We start from the raw sequence: 23,767 nt of genomic DNA, 5'->3' as shown, positions 1-23,767 counted from the left end.
GACAGTGGCTAAGAGTGCCAACTTGGGGGTCAGACTGATCAGGCCCTCCCATAATAGCCCTGTGACCTTGGGCAATGTGGACGGCCGACAGTAATACTTTTCTCCCAGGATGAATGCAAACACTGAAGGAGATGATAGCCATCCCACACTTGGCAGAGTGCCAGCACGTGGTGAGCAGTCATAATTGGCGATCACCAAGCAAGCCCTCTTTAGATATCCTGATCACGAACAGCCACCATAGATCAACACTGAGTGTTCCGGTCTAGGGCGGGGTGGCTGTTTATGGCCTCTAATAGACCAGGCCCAAGTCCTTGGTTATGTCCTTGGACAAGCCACTTGGCCTCTCCCTGTCTGGTGTGTTAAATGTGGCTCATACTGGTGTCATGGAGCTGTTCTTGGTTTTAAGTAAATAATGTTTGTAAAATGACCAGGGTGGCGGCTGGCATGACATGTATACTCAAGAGTCACCTCCTTTCTCCTTCCCCGCCTCTTCAGTAACCTGCCACGGTGCTCTGCTCTCAGCCCACCTCGGAAGGGGACGTGAGCCAATAATACAGTCACACGAAAATTTCACTTAATGATGCTGGTGAGCAGTTAAATGTCGCCACAGCTGTACGATCAGGTCTCTGCTCTTGGCAGTGCTGTCCCTCTCCCACCTCCCGGTGCGCAGACCGGGCGCCACGCGGGCGCAGGCAGTGGCCGAACCGACTGCTGTCGTAGTGGGCTGGCCTCTGCCACCACACTGTCCCGGAGGCCGCCTCAGTGGCCGCCGTGGCAAACCAGCACCTGTTCACCCAGGTGTCCGTTTGCTTCGGCTGGAGACCACAGCTACTTACCAGTTGATGCCTTTCCTTTGGACACAGCTTCTTTCTGAGCAATCTCCCACCTCGTCATCGCTTTGTGTTACTTTAGACTTGAGATGGCCCTTTTCCAGATGGCTTCTTCCCTCCACCCCCCAAAAGCTGGGAGGAAAAGGGAGGTGACTCTCTGGGACATTTGCTTATTTGGGGGTGATAAGCTCTACACCAGGGTTTCATGTTTTCACCTCTCTCTGGGGTGTCGGTTAGACGTGAGCCTTTCTTTCCCAAGACTGGTCTGTGAGAATACAAAATCTTCCTTTTTTTTGAGTACCAATTATGTGTTGGGCCCCAAATAAGACTCTGCTGCCTTCATGTGCCTTACATAACCCAGGTAGGCGGGGGCATGGGACTTCTGTAAGAATTACACGTGGGGCGCCTGGGTGGCCCAGTTGGTTAAGTGTCCGACTTCGGCTCAGGTCATGATCTCATAGTCTGTGAGTTCAAGCCCTGTGTTGGGCTCTTGTGCTGACAGCTCAGAGCCTGGAGCCTGCTTCGGTTTCTGTCTCCTCTCCCTGCCCGTACCCCACTCGCACTCTGTCTCTTTCTCTCTCAAAAACTAAGCATTAAAAAAAAAAAGAATAACATTCATTATGGCTCTAGCCATTTTTGATGGGTGGGTCCTCACCCTGTTCTTCCACACCCTCTACAAGGGCTGCGTCAAAATAGTTCTTTTTTAAACCAAATAAAGTGTGTCTTCTGGGTCGTAGTGGTTAACCCACTTGGGCTGTTGGGCTGATTGTGAAGGTGGATATTGAAGGACAACAGCTAACCCCGGGCTGAGGCTGTCCTTTGGGAAAAGGATGGACGTGTCATGCCTGGGAGGAGACTCCAGAGTCACTCTTTTCAAAAACCGGAGAGAGGCGGCTGTACTATCTGAGCACATTTTAGTGACGGTTCTCTAACTGAAAATAACCTAGTCTCTGTGGGGTGCACTGGTACGTTTGTGTGCCTTTTATCAGGGCTCATTCCGAAGTGGGTGATTGCTCCTCCTGAACAGTTTTGCGGTCTGAGAACCCCGCTGTGGTCTGAGGAAGGCTCAGTCAGGGATCGAGATAGCAAGACAGTGCCTCTGCAATGCCGTGTCATGGGGCAGCGGTTGGGGTACAGTAAATGTAGCCCCCGAATGCTTGTTTGAGTGCCGTTTGCTAACTTAAAGCCTTGAGGTACCACCTGCTGCCATAAAATTCAGCTCTTTTAACTGGACAGTGTAATGACTTTTAGTGAATTCCGAGTTGTACAACCGTCACCATAGTTTAGTTTTATTTATTTAGTCTTTTATTTTTTTTCAAAAAATTTTTTTTCAACGTTTTTTATTTATTTTTGGGACAGAGAGAGACAGAGCATGAACGGGGGAGGGCCAGAGAGAGAGGGAGACACAGAATCGGAAACAGGCTCCAGGCTCTGAGCCATCAGCCCAGAGCCTGACGCGGGGCTCGAACTCACGGACCGCGAGATCGTGACCTGGCTGAAGTTGGACGCTTAACCGACTGCGCCACCCAGGCGCCCCTTATTTAGTCTTTTAGAGAGCGAGGGAGAGAGAGCGCACATGCATGCTGTAGCGAGGGACGGAGAGAGAGAGAGAGAGAGAGAGAGAGAGAGAGAGAGAGAGAGAGAGAGAGAGAGAGAGAATCTTAAGCAGGCTCCGTGCTTAGTGTGGAGCCCAACGCAGGGCTCCATCCCACGACCCTGGGATCATGACCTGAGCCAGAATCAAGAGTCGGACACTCAACTGACTGAGCCACCCAGGTGTCCCCACCACAGTTCAGTTTTAGAACATTGTATCCCCTCCCTGTGTGAGCTCCCTCACCCCTGTTCACAGCTAATCCCACCCCACTCCCAGCCCCCGGCAGCCACTTACCTGCTCTCTAATCGGCCCGTATCGGGTACTGAATAGGAATGGGATCCTACAGAGTATGGTCTTTTGTGCCTGGCTGCTTCTGAGCATCAAGTTTTTGAGGTTCCTCCACGTTGCAGCGTGTATCAGTGCTTATTTATTCATTTAGAGAAAGTTTCTTTATTTATTTAGAGAGAGAGGTGTTAGTGTGCAAGAGAGGGGGAGAGAGAGAATCCCAAGCGGGCTCCGAACCGGCAGCGCGAAGCCTGACACGGAGCTCGATGCGACGCACGATGAAATCATGACCTGAGCTGAAATCGGGAGTCAGACCCTGAGCCAGTTGAGCCACCCAGGCACCCCCATGCTTCGTTCCTTTTTACAGACTGCACACACATACGGCATCTCGTGTATCCGTTCACCAGTAGAGAGTCATTTGTGTGTTTCCACGTTCTGGCTTATAACAGGGAATGCTGCTGCGAACATTTGTGTACAAGTTTTGGGTGGACATAGGTTTTTATTTCTCTTGGGTAGAGGCCTAGGGGAATTTTTTTTTTAAGTTTTTTTTTTTTTTTTTTTTTTGAGAGAGAGTGAGAGAGTGCAGGCAGGGAAGGGGCAGAGAGAGAGGAAGACATAGAATCCGAAGCAGGCTGCAGGCTCTGAGCTGTCAGCACAGAGCCCAGCGTGGGGCTCGAATTCACGGACTGTGAGGTCGTGACCTGAGCTGGAAGTCGGAGGCTTAATCGACTGAGCCACCCAGGCGCCCTGAGGCCCAGGGGACGGTTAAAGTCTGTGACCTCAGACAAGTCCTGTGACTTTCAGAGCCTGAGTTTCGCTGCCAGAAAGTTCGGAGATCCATGCCAGAAAGTTCGGAGATCCATGCCTCTAGCCCACCCGCCCTGTGTCTGGCCGCGACACGCAGGGATTGCGGCCCTGCGGCTGAGTCAGAACAGCCATTCAGAGATGCCCCCCTCGTCGGAATGCTTTGCCAAGCCGCCCCGTCTGGATGACTGCTAGCCATCTTCCATGGGAAATCTTCCCAGCAGGAAGACGGGCGTTGGGGAGGAGCAGAAACTCCCCAGATGGAGGAGCAGGAGAGGGACTGTCCCTGCAGAAGGAAACGGGCACACCTGGAACCAAGCCAGACATCCGAGAGTGGTGTCATAGGGAGGGCTGAGCCGTGATGGCGAATGGGCATGGGGGCGGCGAGGAGCCGGTATGGATGGTCCCTGGATGATTTATGTATCGAGGCTGCTGCTTGTGGGCAGTGGCAGAGCTGGTGAGGGTTTTTAAGTGGAGCATTGACAAATCAAATTCTAAAGCATGTAGACAAAGCTTTAAATAAAGGACATTTATTCTGTAATGCCTGGAAACTTAGCAGCGGTGGTGACTCATTTAGAATTTCATGGGGATCTTTTCAGCTTTGGCTTTCAGGTTCTGAACCTCCCACCCCTTGCCAGGGGCAGGGCAGAGAGTAACTAGGTATTAGGTTTACTTCCTGGAGGATCAGGGGCCAAATGTAGGGATGCTTTTTCAACTGACGGCTGCTGTTACCGGTCAGAGAGGGGGGGGGGGATAATCCACCGCTTTGTGGACCGTGCTTTTCTCTGATACTTGAGTGCCAGCTCCTGTCTCCACTGGGCGTATCGAAAGTTTATTCAATATTGTATGGTTGTTATAATAAATATTACAGAAAATAAAATTTACTTTAAAAAAAAAAGCTAGTGCTAAGGTACAGAAGATAAAAGGAGAAATTATCGGGGAAGGGGACTAGAATCGGGTTCTAAAAAAAAGTTGAAAAAGTGTTCTAGTTAATTAAAGAAATGACCTGTGAATAAGCTAGAACACACGGCCAAACTACCCAAAGGTGCAAATGTAATGGGCAGTCGTGAATATCTTCTCTCCTTTCATGGATGTTGGCTACTTGGTCTTAGTGTTACAAGGGAGCAGTGTCCCCTGAGGTCTTGCGATACACACACACTTATGTGTATATAGGTGTATAATTTTATATATGTGTGCATTTATGTCACCCTCACACATATTTGTATGTGTGCAAAATATTCATTCACTTATTTGCTCCATACGTATGTAAAACTGACATAGGAGAAATGTTCTCAAAATTAGGTTAAGAAATGATGAGAGCAGGGGCGCCTGGGTGGCTCAGTCCGTTAAGCGTCCAACTTCTGTTCCGGTCACCATCTTGCGGTTTGTGAGTTCGAGCCCCACGTCGGGCTCTGTGCTCACAGCTCAGAGCCTGGAGCCTGCTTCAGATTCTGTGTCTCCCTCTCTGTCTGCCTCTCCCCTGCTCATGCTTTCTCTCTCTCTCTCTCTCAAAAATAAGTAAAAGGTAAAAAAAAAAAAAAATTAAGACAAATGATGAGAGCTAACTGTTGACATAACTTTAGGGGAACCATTTCACCAAAATGCAGCACATAAATGGGAAGTGAGGGCTGCTGACAAGAGTTTCTCCGAGAAGTCTGATAAGGCCAAAATGTCAAGGGGGTCTTGTCAAGCCTGTTAATGTGACGAGAAGACACAGGTTCACAGGTTGTGTGCTGGGACCTTCTTGCCCTCCACTTCATCAGTCAGGCCTCCTGAGTTGTGCCTCTGGCTCCCTGCTCTGGCCGCCCTACTGCCTGCACAGCCTCTGCCCTCTTCTCCCACTCCTGCCCCAGGGCTCCTTCAGATGGCCACTTCCGATCTGTCCCTGGAGACATCTGTCCCCCCCCCCCCCCCCCAGTCCCCGGCCCCATTGTTTTCTTCCCTGTGGGGATTTCTCTTGGGCCTCAGGTCTTTACCCCACGCCTCTCACTTGGCTGCATCTCGTTGGCATTAGGCAAGGACTCATTTCTATTCAGGGCCTGCTCTCTGTGGATACTGGGGATTTCTTGGCTGAAGATGGCTGCCAGCATTTATCCTCAAAATCGTTTTGGGCACGGTTTAATTTGCATCAAGTTTGCATTCCTGATTTTCAGCCAGAGCACCCCGCCTCCCTTCTGATCTGCACCTTCAGTTAGCTGACAACCCAGTTCGGGCCTCCCTGTCTCTGCTCAGCCGGCCCCGGGGCCACTCATTGGAATTTGACTTCATGATTCTACCTGCCCACCCAAGGATCGGCACTCAACCCTTTTCTCACTGCAAATCGGATTCTTCCTAACCACAGTTTAGTACCTCCAGCTCCCGGGAGGGCATTCCTGCTGTGGGCTGTGCACGGCCCTCTGCCTGGCACACACATGATCCCGTGGTGACCTCAGCCGCTGTCCCCTTCGCCAGTGATTGTGCTGGGGCAGCCGCAGCGTGCTTCTGAGCTTCTGTCTCACCGGCCTGTCTTGCCCGGGGACCCTAGGCCTAGGAAGTGGAGTGCCTTTGTCCCCTCTGCCCCAGCGAGAAGCCCAGATCCTATCTTTCTGATTTACCACCCACCCTGTCTTCTCTCGTAACTCTCTCAAGAAAAGAGACCACTTCTCTCCACTTTTGCAGCCACTTAGAATTTCCTTGGATTTGTCAACAGCTTTGACCACCTCCACCCCCACCTCCCACCGTTTCTCTGTGCTGGAGCCAGAATTGTTCCTGAAATACAGCTTTTTTGTAGACCCTCCCCCTTTGAGAACCCTCCAGTGGCTTCAGTTGTCCCATTATTAAAGTCCAGAGTCCCTAAAGGGACTTGCCAGGTCTCACACACCCTAGGCCCCTGCTCAGGAATGCCCTGATGGGGAACCTGCCCGTTTTCTGTGTGTCCTGGAAGGGCTAGTCTCCTGCCCTTCTCAGCACAGAGCCTGGTGCACGTTGGGTACACGTTAGTTTGACACTGTTAGAGGTGTCTAAGTGTCCACTCTATCTGCTTTGCTACTGTTGGCGTATTATACTTCTTTTTCTAGAACTTGGGCCCTACTGTTACCATGTTGTTGTAGAGGTTTATGGCTGTCCTTTTCTTTTTTTTGAACATCCTTTGAGTGGAAGTGGATTGATTGGGTAGTGCTCCCTTGGTCAGAACTGGAGCCTCCATTTGGAACACTGTTCCCGTGGAGAGAGAAACAGGACCGTGGTTTATTGGACGTTGAGTATCTAGAAAGCTGCTTGGAAAGTGCAGCCCGTACTTGTCTTACTGTTTAAAGGCCTCACTGGCTATTTTCCCACCTCATTGTTCTCACTCCTGCCCCCCTCATTTCTTGGAAGAGGAAACCGAAGACACAATTACAAGGCTTTTCCAGGGCCTCATGACCTTGGTAGAGTGTCCTATGAAAATCTAAGCCTCGGAGTCGTGGCACCAGAGATCTTTCCCCTATACCACAGACGTTTCTTGCTCTGTTTATGCTTCCAAGACTTGTTGATTTGTGCCAGCCTCAGCCTTGACCTTGGATCCTTTATGGTTCCCCCCCTCACTTAGTTAGGACAGGAGCCAAATTGGCCTAGGTGCAGTCCTTACCTTACAGCCTCATTTGCTGTGACTTCAGTCGGGTCCTTAACTTCTCCCGGCAACAGTTTTCTCATCTGTGGACTAGTCACAACAGCACAAACCCTTCAGGGGTGTGGTGAGGCTTAAGGAAAAAGCTCCTTAAATATCAGACGTAGAAGGGACTTTATAAATGTTAACTGTTGCCCTTGCTGGGAATCTCGTCTTCGTCTTCCTCTTCTCCTTTGTCTTCCTCTTCGTCTTCCCCCTCCCCCTTCCTCCCCCTCCGCCTTTCTCCCCTTCCCCCTCCTCCTTTCCCCCCTCCCCCTCCTCTTTTTTTTTTTTTTTTTTTTTTTGAAATTCACCATTTGCTAGCTGTATGACATCAGAGGAGTTATTTCACCACTCTGGGCTTCTGGTTCCCATTTGTAAAATGGAGTTAAAGTTCTATCCTGTAGCATTTATTGATAATCCATTAGAGTAGTATTGAACATGTACTGGCCATAGAAAGTGTGCCCAGTAAGGGTCTGATTTCTCTGCTGCTGCTGTTACTGATTTCTCTTAAAAGTTGCATCAGGGAGGATCCCAGGACCCTATAACTATAGTCGACTGTATATTTTCTGAAAAATATTTTAAGTAATTCTTTTCCTGTCAGTGCATGGTCACTACAAAAACAAATTCTTTTTAAAGCACAAAAATTAAAATGTGTAATACCATCTAAATGTCAATTATTTTTATGGCTATCCTAGTTTTTTTTCTGTGTATTATGAATCAGTACATTTTCTCCCGGTTGGAATTGTACGTATTTTTAAAAACATAACTGGAACAACAGTGCACATACCTTAACAACTCAGGGTCAACAGTGGTTTTTCACTTATGCCTCTGACTTCTGAAGCTGGGAGCTGTCAAAGGCCTGGGGACTTTGGGGAGGTCTCTACCTCACCCTGTAGCCCTGACTGAATGTGAATGGTCACCCCTGCCCTCCTGTCACCATGGGGGCATGGTGACAGTATGTGCCCGACTGGTTGATGCTAGAGAAAGCCCACCATTCCAGGTTTACATCTATGGGGCCAATAGTTAAAGTACATTAAAGCTTTTTAAGATTAGCCTCAGACAAGGGCAACACGAGGGATCTTTGTGGTCGTAGATACACAAACCTACACAGGTGATAGAATTGTTAGAGCTTTGTCATTCAGGAGCACGCAAGCACACGTGCACACACAGATGAGCGAGCACCAGTTAGTCTGAGGAAATCGGAGTCAGATTCCTGGATTTTATCAATGTCAGTGCCCTGGCTGGAATATCATTTTACCAAATGTTACCCCTGCAGGGAAACGGGGTAAAGGGTATAAGGGATCTCTGTATTATTTCCTGCATCTGCATGTGGTTATCTACACGATTAACTACAGTGACCTCAATTCAAAAAATTAGCCCACAAAATGTAAGTGTAATTTCTAACACAATCCCGGAGAAAAAAAAGCCGCACCGAATCATGCTCTCTCGTGTTAGGGTGACATGGGGCCAGATTAGTTAAGGTGCAGCCCGGTGTAATTTTCCTCCCCAACAGCAGAGGGCGTGGTCCTCGAAGGCAAGGGGGGCACTAAGCAGGCCCCCAGTCATAATCCCGGTTTCAGCACAGAGGCCTTTTGTGACTGCGGTGGGGGTGGGGAAGGGGGAAGGGGGTCTGTTTCCAGTCGACCCGGGAGTCGGTGGGGGGGGGGGCGGGGCTCCTGCATCTTTATCTGCGCGCCCACAGCCCAGCACAGCTGTCTAGCATGAAAACTAACTCCTGTCGGGGCGTAGGAATCTTCACTTAGGGATTTTTCCTGACCCAGGGCTAAGGGAACAGTTTAGAGCAATTTGAGCCGGACTCCACCTCCATCAAATTAAACTCTGGTGTAAACCAACCCTTACAAATCCCCCTAGCCAGGCAGCTCCCCTGGAGGGGAGGAAGGAGAGTTCCTGAGGCGAGCCCCCGCCCCCACCCCCCTCAGCTCTCATCAAGTGCAGGGTGAAGGCGGCAGAGGGAGGGGCCCCGCCTCCTGGCTCCGGAAGGCCTTGCTGGTAGGATTTCAGATTTGGAGCCAGATTTCGGGGCTCCTTCAGTTAGAAAATCATTCCAACAGATCAGATTCCTCCGAGCCCATTCACGAGGCCGATCTTTACTTGGGTTTGATAAAATATTTAGAGACCTATTGCATTCCAGTCGTAGAATCTACTAGTAGTGTTAGGTTGGCTGAGTAACCCACTTAATTTCCAAATGCCTTGCTTGGGCTGCTACTGAATGTGGGTCATTGTGAGAGCTTCGCCAAGTCTTCACCAAGAATTATTTTGTAGAGTCGTCGTTATAAAGAGTTCCTATGAGGTTACTTCTTGCAAAAGTGGCAAGTTTATAATTTTTTACACTTGGGTCCTCAGCCCATTTACATTCATTCCTTCCTCCCCGGAATAAAGCCTAGGCTACCTTCTTGGTGTTTGTTGAATCGCGAATCGATTCCCTGCCATCTATTTAAATACAGCAACCCTGAGGTTTTTCCGCAGACTAAAGCATTCTTTCATCACATGACCTTTTTCCCCCCACAGGAGAACAAAGACGGTCAGTTCTAAAGTGGCCTACATACAGCCTCTTATGACCACAGTAAATTATATATATGATGAAATATCACTCTGTGTATGTATGCGTATTTGTGTGTAGCAGTAATAGTCTTTTTGGTGTTGCTTAAAGAAGAATCTACTACCCTGGTTTTCGTGGTGTAGAAACTGGTCTCCTAGGCGTAGAATTGAGGGGAGGGGAGGGGAGGAGCTTTGTCATCATGTCATTATCAGCTAAAAGTGTTATTTAATAATTGCACCACCAGCTGCTTTCTGAAGGATCCCACTCTGTCTATGTGGTTGGGTCTGTATGGTTAGTGAGGTCTACACCCTCTCGTTCTGGTAAGTCACACATTGGTGGCTGTGCTGCTGACCCACTTCCGTTTGCTGAGTTTATATGCAGCCAGACCCCTTTCCACTCCAGCGCCTCGTCCGTAGTGTCACCTCTAAGTGTGCACATGCACGTGAGTGTGCACGCGCACGCACACACACACACACACACACACACACACACACACAGTGTCAAACCCTTGCAGGATGGGAAGTTACCCCTCTCTCAGTCCTCCTTGGGGCTCTTCCCCAGAAATGAAATCCAATGGTGCTCAGCACAGTGTGGGTTGAACACAGCAAAACCAACAACCCTTTGTGTCTGATCCACAGGCACAATTTGAGGGCCGCCTGTTTTGGTGGGTCATTTGTTTGGCCGGTTTGTGATTGTCGTTTCATTGCCACTTTTATTTTTTGCAGTTTTATGTGCTGAAAGAGTTGGCCAGATGACTAAGACGTATAATGACATAGATGCTGTCACTCGGCTTCTTGAGGAGGTAAGTGTTTCCTGGGAGGCAAAGGGCCATTTATGATTGACTGATTAAATTGATTAAAGAATACATTATTGTCTGAGTGAAGAATTACCAGAATTGGGCCCTCTCAGGGTATAATGCAATGGTTTTACTTTTTGAACTGGTAGCTATGTAAGTCTTTGTAGCTATAACTTTGTACAAGGTATGTTAGGTTTTAAAAGGAATGTATTAAAGATATAAAATAGGACTACTTGCTAGAATAGCCAGTTTAAGATTTTTAAAATTACAAAAAAAAATTTTAATGTTTATTTTTGAGAGAGAGAGAGAGAGAAAGAGAGAGAGAATGAATGGGGTTGGGGCAGAGAGAAAGAGGGAGACACAGAATCTGAAGCAGACTCCAGGCTCTGAGCTGTCAGTGCAGAGCCCAGTGTGGGGCTTGAACTCACAAACCGTGAGATCACGACCTGAACCGAAGTCGGACGCTTAACTGACTGACCCACCCAGGCACCCCAAAGTTTAAGATTTTTTAAAAACCTTTAAACTGTATTGTAATACTATATTTCAAGGGTGTCTAAAATGTCAGAAAAATACATCATTATCCATATCTATATATTAAAAAAAAACACTTCCATCAGGTTAAGGGAATAATATGCAGCATAGAAATAAAATCAGCATGGAAAGAAAAATATAGGAAACTTGCTTAGGGTTGGATGAGTTGCTGGTATTTTAGAGACTGGTTTTCTCAGTTTCTTCTTAGCATTCTGTTGGCAGTTGAGAATCCCGGTGCTGTGCACACCTCTACAAACAGATGAGTAGCATATGTAGACCCCCATGCCTAGAACCGGCCAGAACACCGTAGGTTCTTATAAGTGTATATTGAATAAGTGCCCGGCTTTAAATGTTACCAGGCCTTCATGGCACAGGTGCTAACTTAGACCCTCTTTTTCTGCTCTGGAACTGGGATTGACTTTGGGTCATGTTCTTATTCATTAGCCCTTCTCCAGGAAAAGAGGAGAATCATGTGGGAAATGCAGAAATCATGGTTGTCATTTTCGGCCGGTTGTGGGACAAGGTTGAAACACAGGGCTGAGTGGGAGTGATGGGACCCAGAGTTTTTAGAGGCGTCTTTTTACCCCGCTTTTTTTTTTTTTTTATTAAAAAAAATTTTTTTTTAACATTTATTTTTGAGAGAGAGCGCGGAGGAGGGGCAGAGAGAGGGAGACACAGAATCTGAAGCAGGATCCAGGCTCTGAGCTGTCAGCACAGAGGCCAACACAGGGCTCAAACTCACAGACCGTGAGATCATGACCTGAGCTGAAGTCGGACGCTTAACCGACTGAACCACCTAGGCGCCTCATTTACCCCATTTTTTATGTCTCTCTTCCCCTGTGTTTATTCCCATCTGCATATCCAGTTTTCTCATAGCTGCTCCGAAGCCTGGACTCTGAATTCCCCCCTGAGTTTCTCAGGGCTCACCTGCCCAGCAGCTCGTTCTCCCCCTTCTCCCGCAGTTGGTCCCCCACTAGTGGAGCCAGCTGTGTTGAGTGTGGGCAGGAGCTGAGGCCACTTGGCCACCTGCATGTCACAGCGGTTACCAACTTCTCAGGCCCAAGCAAGTGATGCTAGGTTTTGGGCTGTGTGACAAGGCCTTCTGGTGGCAAGTGGCTGGCATTAGGCACTTGGGGGCCAGCTTGGTTGGCAGTACTGACTTTTTATTCTTTATTTTTTTTAAATGTTTATTTATATTTGAGAGAGGGAGAGAGAGAATGAACACGAATGGGGGAAGGGCAGAGAGAGAGGGAGACACAGAATTGGAAGCAGGCTCCAGGCTCTGGGCTGTCAGCACAGAGCCCGATGTGGGGCTCAAACTCCTGAACCTCAAGAGAAGACCTGAGTTGAAGTTGGACACGTAACTGAGCCACCCAGGTGCCCCATAATTTTTTTTAATGTTTTTTTGAGAGAGAGCACAAGTGGGGGAGGGGCAGAGAGAGAAGGGGACAGGGATCCAAAGCAGGGTGTGTGCTGACAGCACAGAGCCCGATACGGGGCTCAAACTCACGAACTGTGAGATCATTACCTGATCCAAGGTTGGACGCTCAACTGACTGAGCCATCCAGGTGCCCTGGCACCACTGGCTTTGAAAATGGTTCATCACAGAACCTTTCCCACTGTGTCCATTCCCCAGCAACCCCCCCCCCCCCCCCCCCCCCCCCCCCCCCCCCGTCGTGCCATGCTGTCAGCTGTCAGGACCCCCTTGTGTTTCCAGCATCCGCCCCTCACCCCCCACTGTTAGCCATCCGGTCTTCTTAGGGGGCTACGTCTGGACCACCTTTCTTTTCATTCCAAGGCCACTCCGCTCCACCGGCCCCCAGAGCCTCAGCGGTGAGGTTTTGTTTTTCTCTGCAGCTGCCCCCATCCCAAGCCTGCTGACCACTTTGCCCCACCCCCCACACTTGGAGACACTTAGGAGACCTCACTGTGGTATCCAAAAGCCACCTACGGACCACATTCTGAAACCCCTTCTAACTTGTCGCCAGGGACCTGCCCCATCTTTCCCTGGCTCATGGGGACCTGTGAAGCCATCCGTCACCACAGCCCCAGGTGGTCTGTACACAGCCCGCCTCCCCACCCCCCCATGAGCCCCATGAGCACAGGAGTCATCTTGCAGCTCCCTCCGTTTTGTTTCGTACTTTTTCTGGGATGCTGCCTCTGTGAGTGCCCACTGCGTGCAGTTCTTGGCTCCTGCCAGGCGTGAGCTGGAGTCCACGTGATCCCCCCACAGGGCGAGATTTGTCTCCGCTTGAACGTCTGAGGCTTGCTTCCGAAGAGGCCGGGGACCACAGCCCTTCGTGCGGATACCGGATACTGGGTGTCAGTAGTTCCCCTCCCCCAGCCCGTCTCCTGCCGTCATCCTTTTAAAAAGCCGAGTTGTTGGAAAGAAGGCTTGTGGGGCGCTTTCCTCAGGTGGCTCTCTTGTGCCTTGTCTGTTTTATTTTTAGCAGCTCACCATGGCAGTGGTCTGGGTGTCTCTGTTTTCATGCCATTCTTGTCCTGATAAGAGCCATATCTGAGTCACTGCCTTTCCTTGGAACTAGGTGGTTCCCGGGTTAAAGTCTCCCGGCCTGGGTCACGTGACAATTGTACCGTGCTCGGCTTGGCTTCGGTTCCCTTTCCTCTGATCATCTGCTTTGGTTTGCAGGCCTGCCATCCGCAGGCAGGGTGCCGGGGAGGGAGGCGGCTGGGTGTGCACGGGATGCCAGAGCACAGCCCGTCGGCCGGGGGGCGGAGGGGAGCTCTTGCTTCGCCTCCACGGGAAAGAGGATTCCGCAGCTTGCCTTGGCATCCTGCCGCTGGAGTTACCTTTTGGAGAGGGCTGTTCCGAGGGTCCCTTAGTCATGCGTTTTATCCTGAGATCGGTGAATGAGATGAGTCAGCTGCTCAGTGTGGGAGGCTTGTTGCTCTCCATCCCGAGGGCTGTGTCAGACAGCACGAGTGCCACGGGCAAAAGGGGCTGAGCCACGTCACAATCCTTTTCGGCAAAGCACAGGCAATTGGAATGAGCTCCACGTAGCTGCATTTCCCGAGGAAGGAAGGAACCGGCTCTCTTCATTGTTGATTTCCAAGGGCCTAAATGATTTATTTGCAACCTGTCGTTCTCACTGTCGTTTAGCCCAGTGGTCATAGCCTAGATGTTTTCCTGTTTTTAGAAGTAAACACTTACCGTATGTCGGCGGGTTGTAATAAATAGGAGTGCTTTCATTTCTTTGGTTCTCCAGAAGAAACCCAACCCGTCTGTCCCCTTAGGAAAGAAAACACAGCTCTACTACAGTAAGTTTTTACCTATTGTAACTTTTAGATGAACTACCTTTAGATAACTTTTAAGTAGTCTCTACACCCAATGTGGGGCTTGACCCTACAACCCGGAGATCGAGTCCCTTGCTCTAGTGACTGAGCCAGCCAGGCATCCTCCCTTAGATAACCTTTAGGCACCATGTAACTTGTTTAATTTTTTCATTTCATCCATAAATATTTTTACCATTACTTTTTGTCTTTTTTTTTTTTTTCCCAGCAGAGAGTTTTTATGTTACTCTAAAGATGAGATCTTTGGTGTAGATGAGGGGAGGGCCGCCCAGCTGCAGGGCAGGGAGGCCCCCAGGTCTGAGGTTTGCCGTGTAATGGCGGAGGGCGAGGGGCTTCATTGGGCGCACAGCTCATTGGTTTTTCTTCCCCTGCTTGTTGCCCTTGAGCTCTGGCCTCTGTGTGCCGTGGGAAGCCCTCGCCGTCCTTCGGGTGCTTCAGCTGGCCTTGCCCAGCGGACCTCCATGATGACCATTTTTGCTTGATTTGTGTGCCGTGGGGTCTGCCCACAGGACGTGGCCCCGGGCGTACAGAATGCCTGTGCTTGTTGGAACTCAGCATGGTCCGCGCCGGGATGGACGCGTGGTGACGGCACAGCGGCCAATGGGCATGAAGTGCTAGCTGGGTATTCAGCATGAGAGCTTGTTCCAGTGGATGGATTTAGTAGACTTGCGTTACGTTCGCGGAGACCATGCTTCCAAATGGACACTGGTACTCCAGTTTTAACCGAGTTTTAGCCGGCTGAAACTGCCTGCACCAAATGCTTGCTTTGAGTCGGCCTGGAGAGCTAGGTTCCCTCCCGCAGTCCCGTGAGGTCCTTTCCCCCAGGGACCAGATGAGCACACCTGTGGAGCTAGGGACCCTCCTTGGAAGACGCAGTAACCAGCGTGGGTAAGTCCACAGAGAGGAGTGTCTCAGCTCATTGGGCAGCTCATTGTGCAGCTCATTGGGCTGGTCCCCTTTGTTCCTTGGCAGGCACAGGAGGAGGCACGAATTGTGGGAATAAGTTGGACGTATCTGTGGCCCTTGATGTGACACCCAGATGGCTTCTGGGGCAGTGGTGATAACGGTTGCAGGTTTTAGGACTGCGAAGACCAAGGGGAGAGGGACCACCATCTGTGCAAGAGAGAGTGTCAGATCCGGAGTTCTCCCGGACCGTACTTTGACCTCCAGCGCTTGCCTCATATTTCAGTGAGACTCCCGTGAGAAGCAGGGCAGGTGTGCTGCTGATGCACAGAATAATTTGGTGCAGATGTAAGAAGTTAGAAGTAAAAGCTGCCTTTGTTTTCCTTTTTTTTTTTTTTAAATATCGTTGACTTCTGAATCATAATGCTAGAAGACTTTTCCAAAGGTAACCCCATCTCCCCTCGCCATCTAAGATGAGAGAACAGATGAGGGAATTGGGTCCCGAGGATGTTTGGGCAGAACCCGACCTCTTACAGTCATGGAGAAGGGTTTGCCCGGAGCAGTTAAACTCGACCAGTACCCACTGTAAGAAATGCACCTTAGGTTGTGACTTGATACTCACCTACATAAATACGTGACAAGCAAAAGCGTAAACGTTAATTAATACCCTTATCATGTGGAATTCACTTTGGTATTTCAAGTTTGTGCCGTTGAATTTCATTTAAAACAAAATAGCAGTTGCCATTACAAAAATGATTCTCCACCTACTGACGGTTTATAAAAAGCTAATCTGGAGTCTCCCTGACCTTTGTTAAGTGGAAGCTGTTGGCCCGAGGCCATGTACGCATTTGCCTTTGCCACCTGTTCAGATGGGACACCAATCAGGAGATAATAGGCTTTTGGTTCAATTTTATAAGGAAAGTAGTCATGTCAAGAATGGGAGTTGAACTTACCCGTTAAGTAAGTTACCTGAAGTTATTTGTTACAACTTTCTTAACACCTCCGGTGTCTGCCTCTTTACTGATGGCACCTCCCTGAGGAAACTTAGGGACCGGCTTTTTAAGGATTTCACAAATACCAAAGCTGCTGCAGAGAAATGTTTTCGGAAGCATGTTTCTCTGGTAGGAACAGAGACTTGTTTTCCTGGGATTTTAAGGGTCTCTCCTATTGCCCGAGGTCTGTGTAGCTCTTGCGCGTTATGTGGGCAGAGCGCCCCCCTTCTCTGAACAGGTATCGAATGCTGGTATGCGGATGGTGAGTGATTCATTCCTTTGTCATTTCTAAATGCCCTGTTTTCCTCAGTTGACACGCAGCACCCTTGGCTCCTTCAGGAAGCACAGGTGTTTTGAACGTCTGTTCTCACTCTTGCCTTTCATAGAAAGAGCGGGATTTAGAACTGGCTGCTCGGATCGGCCAGTCGTTGTTGAAGAAGAACAAGACACTAACGGAGAGGAACGAGCTTCTGGAAGAGCAAGTGGAACACATCAGGGAGGAGGTGAGGAGCTGTGGCGAAGGCCGGGCCGGGTGGGCTCGGGCGGGCTCGGGCTCAGGCCCCCTAGACCTGCCTGCTCCGAAGTGGCCACCTGGAGGCAGAAAGCCGCCTTCCCGCTGCGCCTTCTGTTCATGACCCTCCTTCGGACAGTGTGGACGGCACCAGCTGGGTAGGAACAGCCCTCATGGTCCCCGTCTCCCAAGAGTCCGCATCCTCCATAGGCTGGGAAAGACCCTCAGCACGTGGCAGGAGGGCACACGGGCTAAGACGGCAGTGAGCAGAGGGTCCTGAGGGGGGTGGGCATGGGCAGGCTGGCGGGGAGCCCGGTCAGGAGGAGGCCAGCCTGTGCTGCAGAGGAGGCCGGTGATCGCACAGTCTTCCTTACGATATAATTTCATGTTTGTAAAACAGACCCAAAAAATAGCCTGTTGTTGTCATGATAGAAACCCTGTCATTTCCATGATACAAATCTTGGCGAAAGAGTATCAGTGGTCAGGGGTAGGGGGTAGAGTAGGTTTATCTTAAGGGACTCGGGTTTCAGAGGAGTACCACTGGTTTCCCGGAAGGTCATGGTGTGGGCAGGAGGAGGCAAGTTCTGCAGAGTCAGATGGTGTCGCAAGGCTTAGGAGTTAGAGCCGGGCCCTACTTTGTACCTTTTTTTAAATTTTATTTTTTTAATGTTTGTTTGTTTATTTTTGAGAGAGAGAGAGAGAGCACAAGCGAGGGAGGGGCGGCGAGAAAGGGAGACACAGAATCCGAAGCAGGCTCCCTGGTCCAAGCTGTTAAGTGCAGAGCCTGAAGCGGGGCTCGAACTCACAAACCATGAAATCATGACCTGAGCCAAAGTCGGACACTCAACCAACTGAGTCACGCAGGCGCCCCTGTAGTTTCTTTTCCATTATCCTGTTCTTTTAATTTGGAACTTTAGCCGTGAGGACTTTCATTTGATACTCTTCTTCTCCTGGTTTCTTCTCCCCTTTTTTTTTTTTTTTTCCTTTTTTTAATGTTTATTTTTGAGAGAGAGACAAAGTGTGAGCAGGGGAGGCACAGACAGAGAGGGTGACACAGAATCTGAAGCAGGCTCTAGGCTCTGAGCTGTCAACATAGAGCCTGACACAGGGCTCAAACTCACAAATTGTTAGGTCATGACCTGAGCTGAAGTTGGACGCTTAACCTACTGAGTCACCCAGCCACCCCTGTGTTTGTTTTTTTGTTTTTTTAAACATGTATTTATTTTTGAGAGAGAGATTCCCAAGCAGGCTCAGAAGTGTTAGCGCGGAGCCCAACATGGGGCTCGAACCCAAGAATTGTGAGATCGTGACCTGAGCTGAAATCAGGAGTCAGCCATTTAACCGACTGAACCACCCAGGCACCTCTCTTCTCCCTTATTTTCTTTTTTTTTTTAAATTTTTTTTTTTTCAACGTTTATTTATTTTTGGGACAGAGAGAGACAGAGCATGAACGGGGGAGGGGCAGAGAGAGAGGGAGACACAGAATCGGAAACAGGCTCCAGGCTCCGAGCCATCAGCCCAGAGCCTGATGCGGGGCTCGAACTCTCGGACCGCGAGATCGTGACCTGGCTGAAGTCGGACGCTCAACCGACTGCGCCACCCAGGCGCCCCTCTTCTCCCTTATTTTCTATCAGAAACTTTCTAAGTGAGAAGGGATGCCCTTACTTGTATCTCTTAGATGCATTCAGACCTTTTCCTCATTAAAGCTGTTCCCCGCTATTGTTGTCTGGGTTTAATAATTGTTTTCATATGATGAAATAGATCTGCGTCTTTTGAAAGACAATAAGGTCAAATGTGGTTGTGTTTTGGAGAAGTAAAGTTGCCCCCTGCTTTCCTTGCCCCCAATGGTCATGGCCTGACTTCCCCTTCCCTCAGGCATTAAAGCATTCCAGGTCAGCCTCGTCTTCTTTTTTTTTTTTAAATCTTATTTATTTTTGAGAGAGAAACAGAACATGAGAAGGGGAGTGGCAGAGAGAGGGAGACACAGAACGTGAAGCAGGCTCCAGGCTCTGAGCTGTCAGCACAGAGCCCGAGGCGGGGCTCGAACCCACAAGCCGCGAGATCATGACCTGAGCTGAAGTGGGACGCTTAACCGACTGAGCCAACCAGGCGCCCCTCAGCCTGGTCTTCTGAGCAGAGGAACGTGTTGCCCAGGACCCAGTAAATGGTCAACCATTGCCCCTCACGTGCTGCTTCCCCACGCACCTGCCCTTGTGTTGGGGCTTCCTCCCCTCACACAAATGGCATGCAACTCTTGGGAAGTGGAAATACCTCTTTTTCCTTGGAAAAGCTTTGAATTTGAAAGCTGTGATATGTTCCCCTTTGGCATATTATTAAATTGTCAGTCTAGATATTGAAACTAAAGCTTTTGTGCACATAAAGTCTGCTTCTCCATGGAAGTCATAAACACTCGGTTGTGTAGGAAAGCCAAAATAAACCACGGACCCCAAATCAGATTAGAAACCAGAAAGAACGAAAACTCTGTTCTAATTTTTGCTTACAGCGGTAGCTCCCTGTTCCTCCTTACTGAGTGGTAAACGGGCAGTGAAAACTTTTATGGCACAGGTTTGTTTATTTTAGACGTCAAGTATAAATCAGGTGATTTGCAACAGCTGCCTTAGCAGTAATCAGTGTGGCCACTTCCTGATGTCTGCCTCTGTTCTCCCTGTGTCTGAAATTGCTATCTTGTGATCCTTGAGTACAGAGCAAGGCCTGGCCAGGCTTGGCTGGGAGCCCTGTGAGGGTGTAGCAGTCACAGGGTGGGGCTGTGAGGGGTGACAAGCTGTTTGTAGCTGCCCACCCGGAGCTGGCATCGCCAGGGTCCCGGTCCGCGGTGGCATTCTGTTTCAGCAGAAGTGAATGGCCTCTTTTTTTTCATTTGGTAACAGGATCTTTTTCTCTGGCCGTTTGCCCAGCCGATCATCTGGCTACTTGCAAAACCCATATGCTGCCTTGCCCCCCTTCCCCAAATACCATTCTGGAACCTTCTAGTCCCCGCTCACCTCATCTCTGAACCAAAGTAAAAATTATAAATTTAGGCAGAGGGCTTTCTGTCCAAAAAATAACAGACTGTATTTTTCTTAAACGGGGTCAAATGCAGTCTCTTTTCTTTGTCGAGCACAGCATCAATTACACGCGTTCACTTTTGGTAAGGAACGAAATGTTGTCCCCCCAGCAGCAAGTGCTGGAACGTGACGGGGGCATTGTCAGTGCTTGGGGATGAATGTGAGCCCCCGCCGTGTCTGTGCAGGTGTCCCAGCTCCGGCATGAGCTGTCCATGAAGGATGAGTTGCTGCAATTCTACGCCAGTGCTGCAGAGGACAGCGAGCCCGAGTCCGTGTGCTCCACCCCGTAAGTCCCTGCGGCCGGGGCACAGGCGGCTGGCTGTTGCCAGGGTCTCTGGACTTGCCTCGGCGGGGTCGCCTCACCGGCCCGTGAAGGTCAGCCACTCCCAGCCTTCCCCAGACCGAGCATCTCCTCGTGCCTCAAACAGATTGATTGTGCTATTTCAGCGGGACGTTTAGCAGTTTTGATTGATCTGGCCTGGCCATGGGCCCGGCAGGTGGGTTCTGGAACCAGAGATGCCATGGTGGGCCCCTGGGGCAGAAGGTGTGAGGCCTTCTCTGGGGGTCAGCAGAGCCTCATGTTAGGAGCACGAACTCTCGAGCCCAGTGGCCCGAGTTCAGAGCTTGGCTCTGTGGTTTTACTAGCTGTGTGCTCTTGGCCAAGTTACTTAACCAGTCTGCTCGTTTCTGCATTTGTAAAATGGAGAGACTGATAGTCCTTATAGGGTTATGAGTGTACAAGTAGAGTACTTAAAACTGTTCTAGGCACGTTAGAAGTGCGTTACAAATATTAAATAGACTTCCAGGCATCCAGAACTGTGTAGGCTTTGAGCAGTTGATCCTGCTGACTTCTGAGGCCATGTGGCAAATGCCAGTGATGGACAGAGGGTTGCGATGTGGGTCCTGAGGGTAGCGAGTCTGTGAGCCGACGGGTGCTGTTTTCCTGGGGGGGGGGGGGTCACTTGTCACACCTGCATGTTTCGTGATCACTCGATGGAAGAGCCCCCCGAGGTTCCCTGCGTTTGCCAGGTTGCGGGGAACAGACGTCTCTCCCCAGAGCGAGCCCGTGCTCTCTCCCCCAGGTTGAAGAGGAATGAGTCATCCTCCAACGTGCAGAACTACTTTCATCTGGATTCTCTTCAGAAGAAGCTGAAGGACCTTGAGGAGGAGAACGTCGTGCTCCGATCCGAGGTGAAGCGCGCTCCCTGCCCCCGTCCCCGCTGGAGGGTGGTGGCCCCTTGGCCTCAGGTGGCCGGAGCCGCCGTGGCTACAGCACCATTCTCAGAGGCAACAGTCTGTGGGAGAGTCGCCTGCGCTCAGCTCCCAGCTGCACCCAGCGCTTGTCAGGCGAGCCACGTCTGTGTGCTGGCCATTGGCCTCCGGGGTACACACGCCCATCCGGGTGGGATCCTCAGGGTGGGTGACAGTGGTGGGCCCCTCCTCCTTCAGCTAGGGCAGGGGTCCCTCGGTGGCGGGGGCAGGGGGTCTCTCCATGGTGTCCTCCAGCTCTGGCATGGTTGCCGCAGGTCAGATATGCCCTAAGGAAATAGCACATGAGAACTTGGAGACCTATTTCCTAGACAATTAAAAAGGTAGAGCCAAGGCCACGTGGGAACTCGTGCTTTTGAGTGTTTCTGACTGGCTAGTCATTGTGCCAGACACTTTGCCTGTGTTCTTTTTTTCAAGTTTCACTGCAAGGCTGGAAGCTCCTCGTTTACAGCCAGAAAACCGGGACCCAGGCAGCGGAGTGTTTGATTTGCTACCATGGTGCAAGATAGTGAATGACAAAGCCAGGATTTGTGAGGCTCTGTGATTCTGAACCTCCCGTTACTTCCCTTCACCCACTGCCCCTACCTGGAAACACTGAGGCATGCAAGTTTGGTACTTTTTGTCCTAATTCAGTGAGTTTATGCTCTGTGGCCAGAGGTATGGCTAGTCGAGTTAGGGCTGCAAGCCCACCTGAGCTGGCCCAGGGGTCCCTGAAACCCCTCCAGTAGGGCAGACCACCTTGAACTTGCTCACATGTTGGACAGAGCTTCATGTCTTGGCTGAACAGGGCTAATGATGAGGAAGGTGATGTTCTCTTAGACCTTAGGTCTTCTAGTCCTCATTTACTGGTGGGTAATACAAGCGCAGAGAGACCAAAGAGGGTTGTCCAAGCTTTCTCTGCCAGCCAGTGGCTGAGCCAGGACTGCTGCCCAGAGTTTTCCATTCTAGTGCCTGCCCCAGGTAAATGCTCCAGTCCTGGACACACAGCAGTTCAGCTGTCAGAAAGCCCACCTAAAGCAAGAGGGAATCCGATCCCAGCTACAGATTCCATCTCAGTTCAGGAGTACAGTGTCTCCCTGGGATCTGGGGGCTCAGAGATACCTTCTTTCTACCTGGGATATTTTCATCAAACCTTCGGATCTCTCTTTTCCCACATTTTCAGCCTGGAGCAGGTTCTCCCGAGTCCTGTCTCCCAGGTCTCTGAATGTTGGTGCTTTCCTATTGTACCTGGTTTTTACTAAGCTGAATACAATAGCTCTAACTCCAAGTCAGACCTCACAGGAAGGTGCCTCACATAAAACAAGTGTGAGCCATTCTTGTGGTCATCCTTAGAGTGCCCGTGGTAGACAGAGCTGGGTCCTAGATACTGTTGGGGTCACAAAGGGGTCTGTGTCTGCGGTCTGGGACAGACGCAAACGAATAGACAGACATTGATACAAGGGTGGCTCCTGTAGCACGCGTATTGCCTTGTGTGGCGCCCTCTGGTGGTACACCGTTTTCATCTCTTCAGCTTTGAACATCCGATTCCTTAACTAAGCAGGGCATTCTGATGGACTTTCTGGATTTGAGGGTATAATGGATCACAGATGGGGAGATGGTCAAAGGCAGCATCCCAGACCCAGGCTCATCCTTGCTCTATGCCTCGGTGCCTTGCCCGCCCCACCAGTCCAGATGTGAATGTGGGGCCTCTGACCTGACCCTTGTCCACAGGCCTGCCAGCTAAAGACGGAGACCATCACCTACGAAGAGAAGGAACAGCAGCTGGTCAACGACTGTGTGAAGGAGCTGAGTATGTCCTGGCCCTCGTGCTCCACCCCTACCCCCTCTTTTTATTTCCTGCATCATTGTGACTAGACAGATTTGCATCACCCTTGAGAAAGTACAATCTCCCTGGCCAGCTTGGGTTCAGTAACATTTTTCTGAAAACTAGCACCCCTCACTCTGACTCATGAGAAATTGGGTGCTCGGTTGTCATCCATGCACTGTCTTAATTTCTCTTCTCACGGAGACGGATGTCTGATTTCGATGTTGGCTTTCTACTGGAATACTGGAGTTATATGATGCCTAAATTAAGCCCGGTTACGGAGTTCCGGTGTTAATGTGCAAAAACTGGTTTCTCGTGACTGATGTGCAAAAGTTGAGGCCAGAGTTCTCTGCTTTGCAAACAAGTACTTCCCCTGTCCCTTCCATCATAAGTTTACAAGTTAAGACAAAAGGGCAAACAATATTTTGAGCTTCAGCAGAACACTCAGTAGATGAAACACACCCTGTGTTCACATCTAGTAAAATGAGTTATGACTCTGAATATGGGTTGAAAGCACCCAAGGGAATTAGACTGTGCAGGTAGCAGTTCCTTCTAGAATGGGGTACAACAGGGGTTCCTGTTAATGATGTGGATCTGCTTATGCATGAAGGTGAGAATTTGGGCAGATGGACCTTGGTTTGGTGTGGCATCTCCTGCCTGACGCCCAAAGCCTGATTTCCTCTGGGGAGGCAGCTGTGGTCAGGGGGGTTGGGCCCCCACATCAGGCCCGGGAGCCACACCTGGGGGCTGCCCAGACTGAGCCGGGCAGGAAAATGGGCACTGTTCCTCCCTCCGTGTTCTCTCCACTTCTGCCCTCCACCCCCCCACCCCCCGCCCCTGTCTTGTAACAAAGATGCTTTTTCTTGTGCAAGCCACAAAGAGACCA

General features: G+C 50.2%; 1 protein-coding gene across 13 annotated transcripts in view; it reads left to right on the top strand.

Moving 5' to 3' along the window:
* The window catches only part of TRAK1 (trafficking kinesin protein 1), a 193,604-nt gene that overhangs the window by 138,820 nt on the left and 31,017 nt on the right, over window positions 1-23,767 (top strand). For 12 of the 13 annotated variants that reach the window (XM_043595655.1, XM_043595656.1, XM_043595657.1 and 9 more), the window contains 5 exons: window positions 10,424-10,500; window positions 16,619-16,735; window positions 19,994-20,094; window positions 20,891-20,999; window positions 22,788-22,866. In XM_043595655.1, coding sequence (XP_043451590.1) covers window positions 10,450-10,500; window positions 16,619-16,735; window positions 19,994-20,094; window positions 20,891-20,999; window positions 22,788-22,866 — 457 coding nt within the window. In that variant the 5' untranslated portion in view covers window positions 10,424-10,449. Of the gene's footprint in view, window positions 1-8,836; window positions 9,052-10,423; window positions 10,501-16,618; window positions 16,736-19,993; window positions 20,095-20,890; window positions 21,000-22,787; window positions 22,867-23,767 lie in introns of those variants that run through there. The other variant, XM_043595660.1, reaches the window with a different exon arrangement.

The sequence above is a fragment of the Prionailurus bengalensis genome, chromosome C2 (assembly GCF_016509475.1).
Source record: "Prionailurus bengalensis isolate Pbe53 chromosome C2, Fcat_Pben_1.1_paternal_pri, whole genome shotgun sequence".
In the NCBI taxonomy this organism is placed as follows: Eukaryota; Metazoa; Chordata; class Mammalia; order Carnivora; family Felidae; genus Prionailurus; species Prionailurus bengalensis.
The sequence above is the reverse complement of the archived record's forward strand: the minus strand, read 5'-3'. Positions and strand labels throughout refer to the sequence as shown.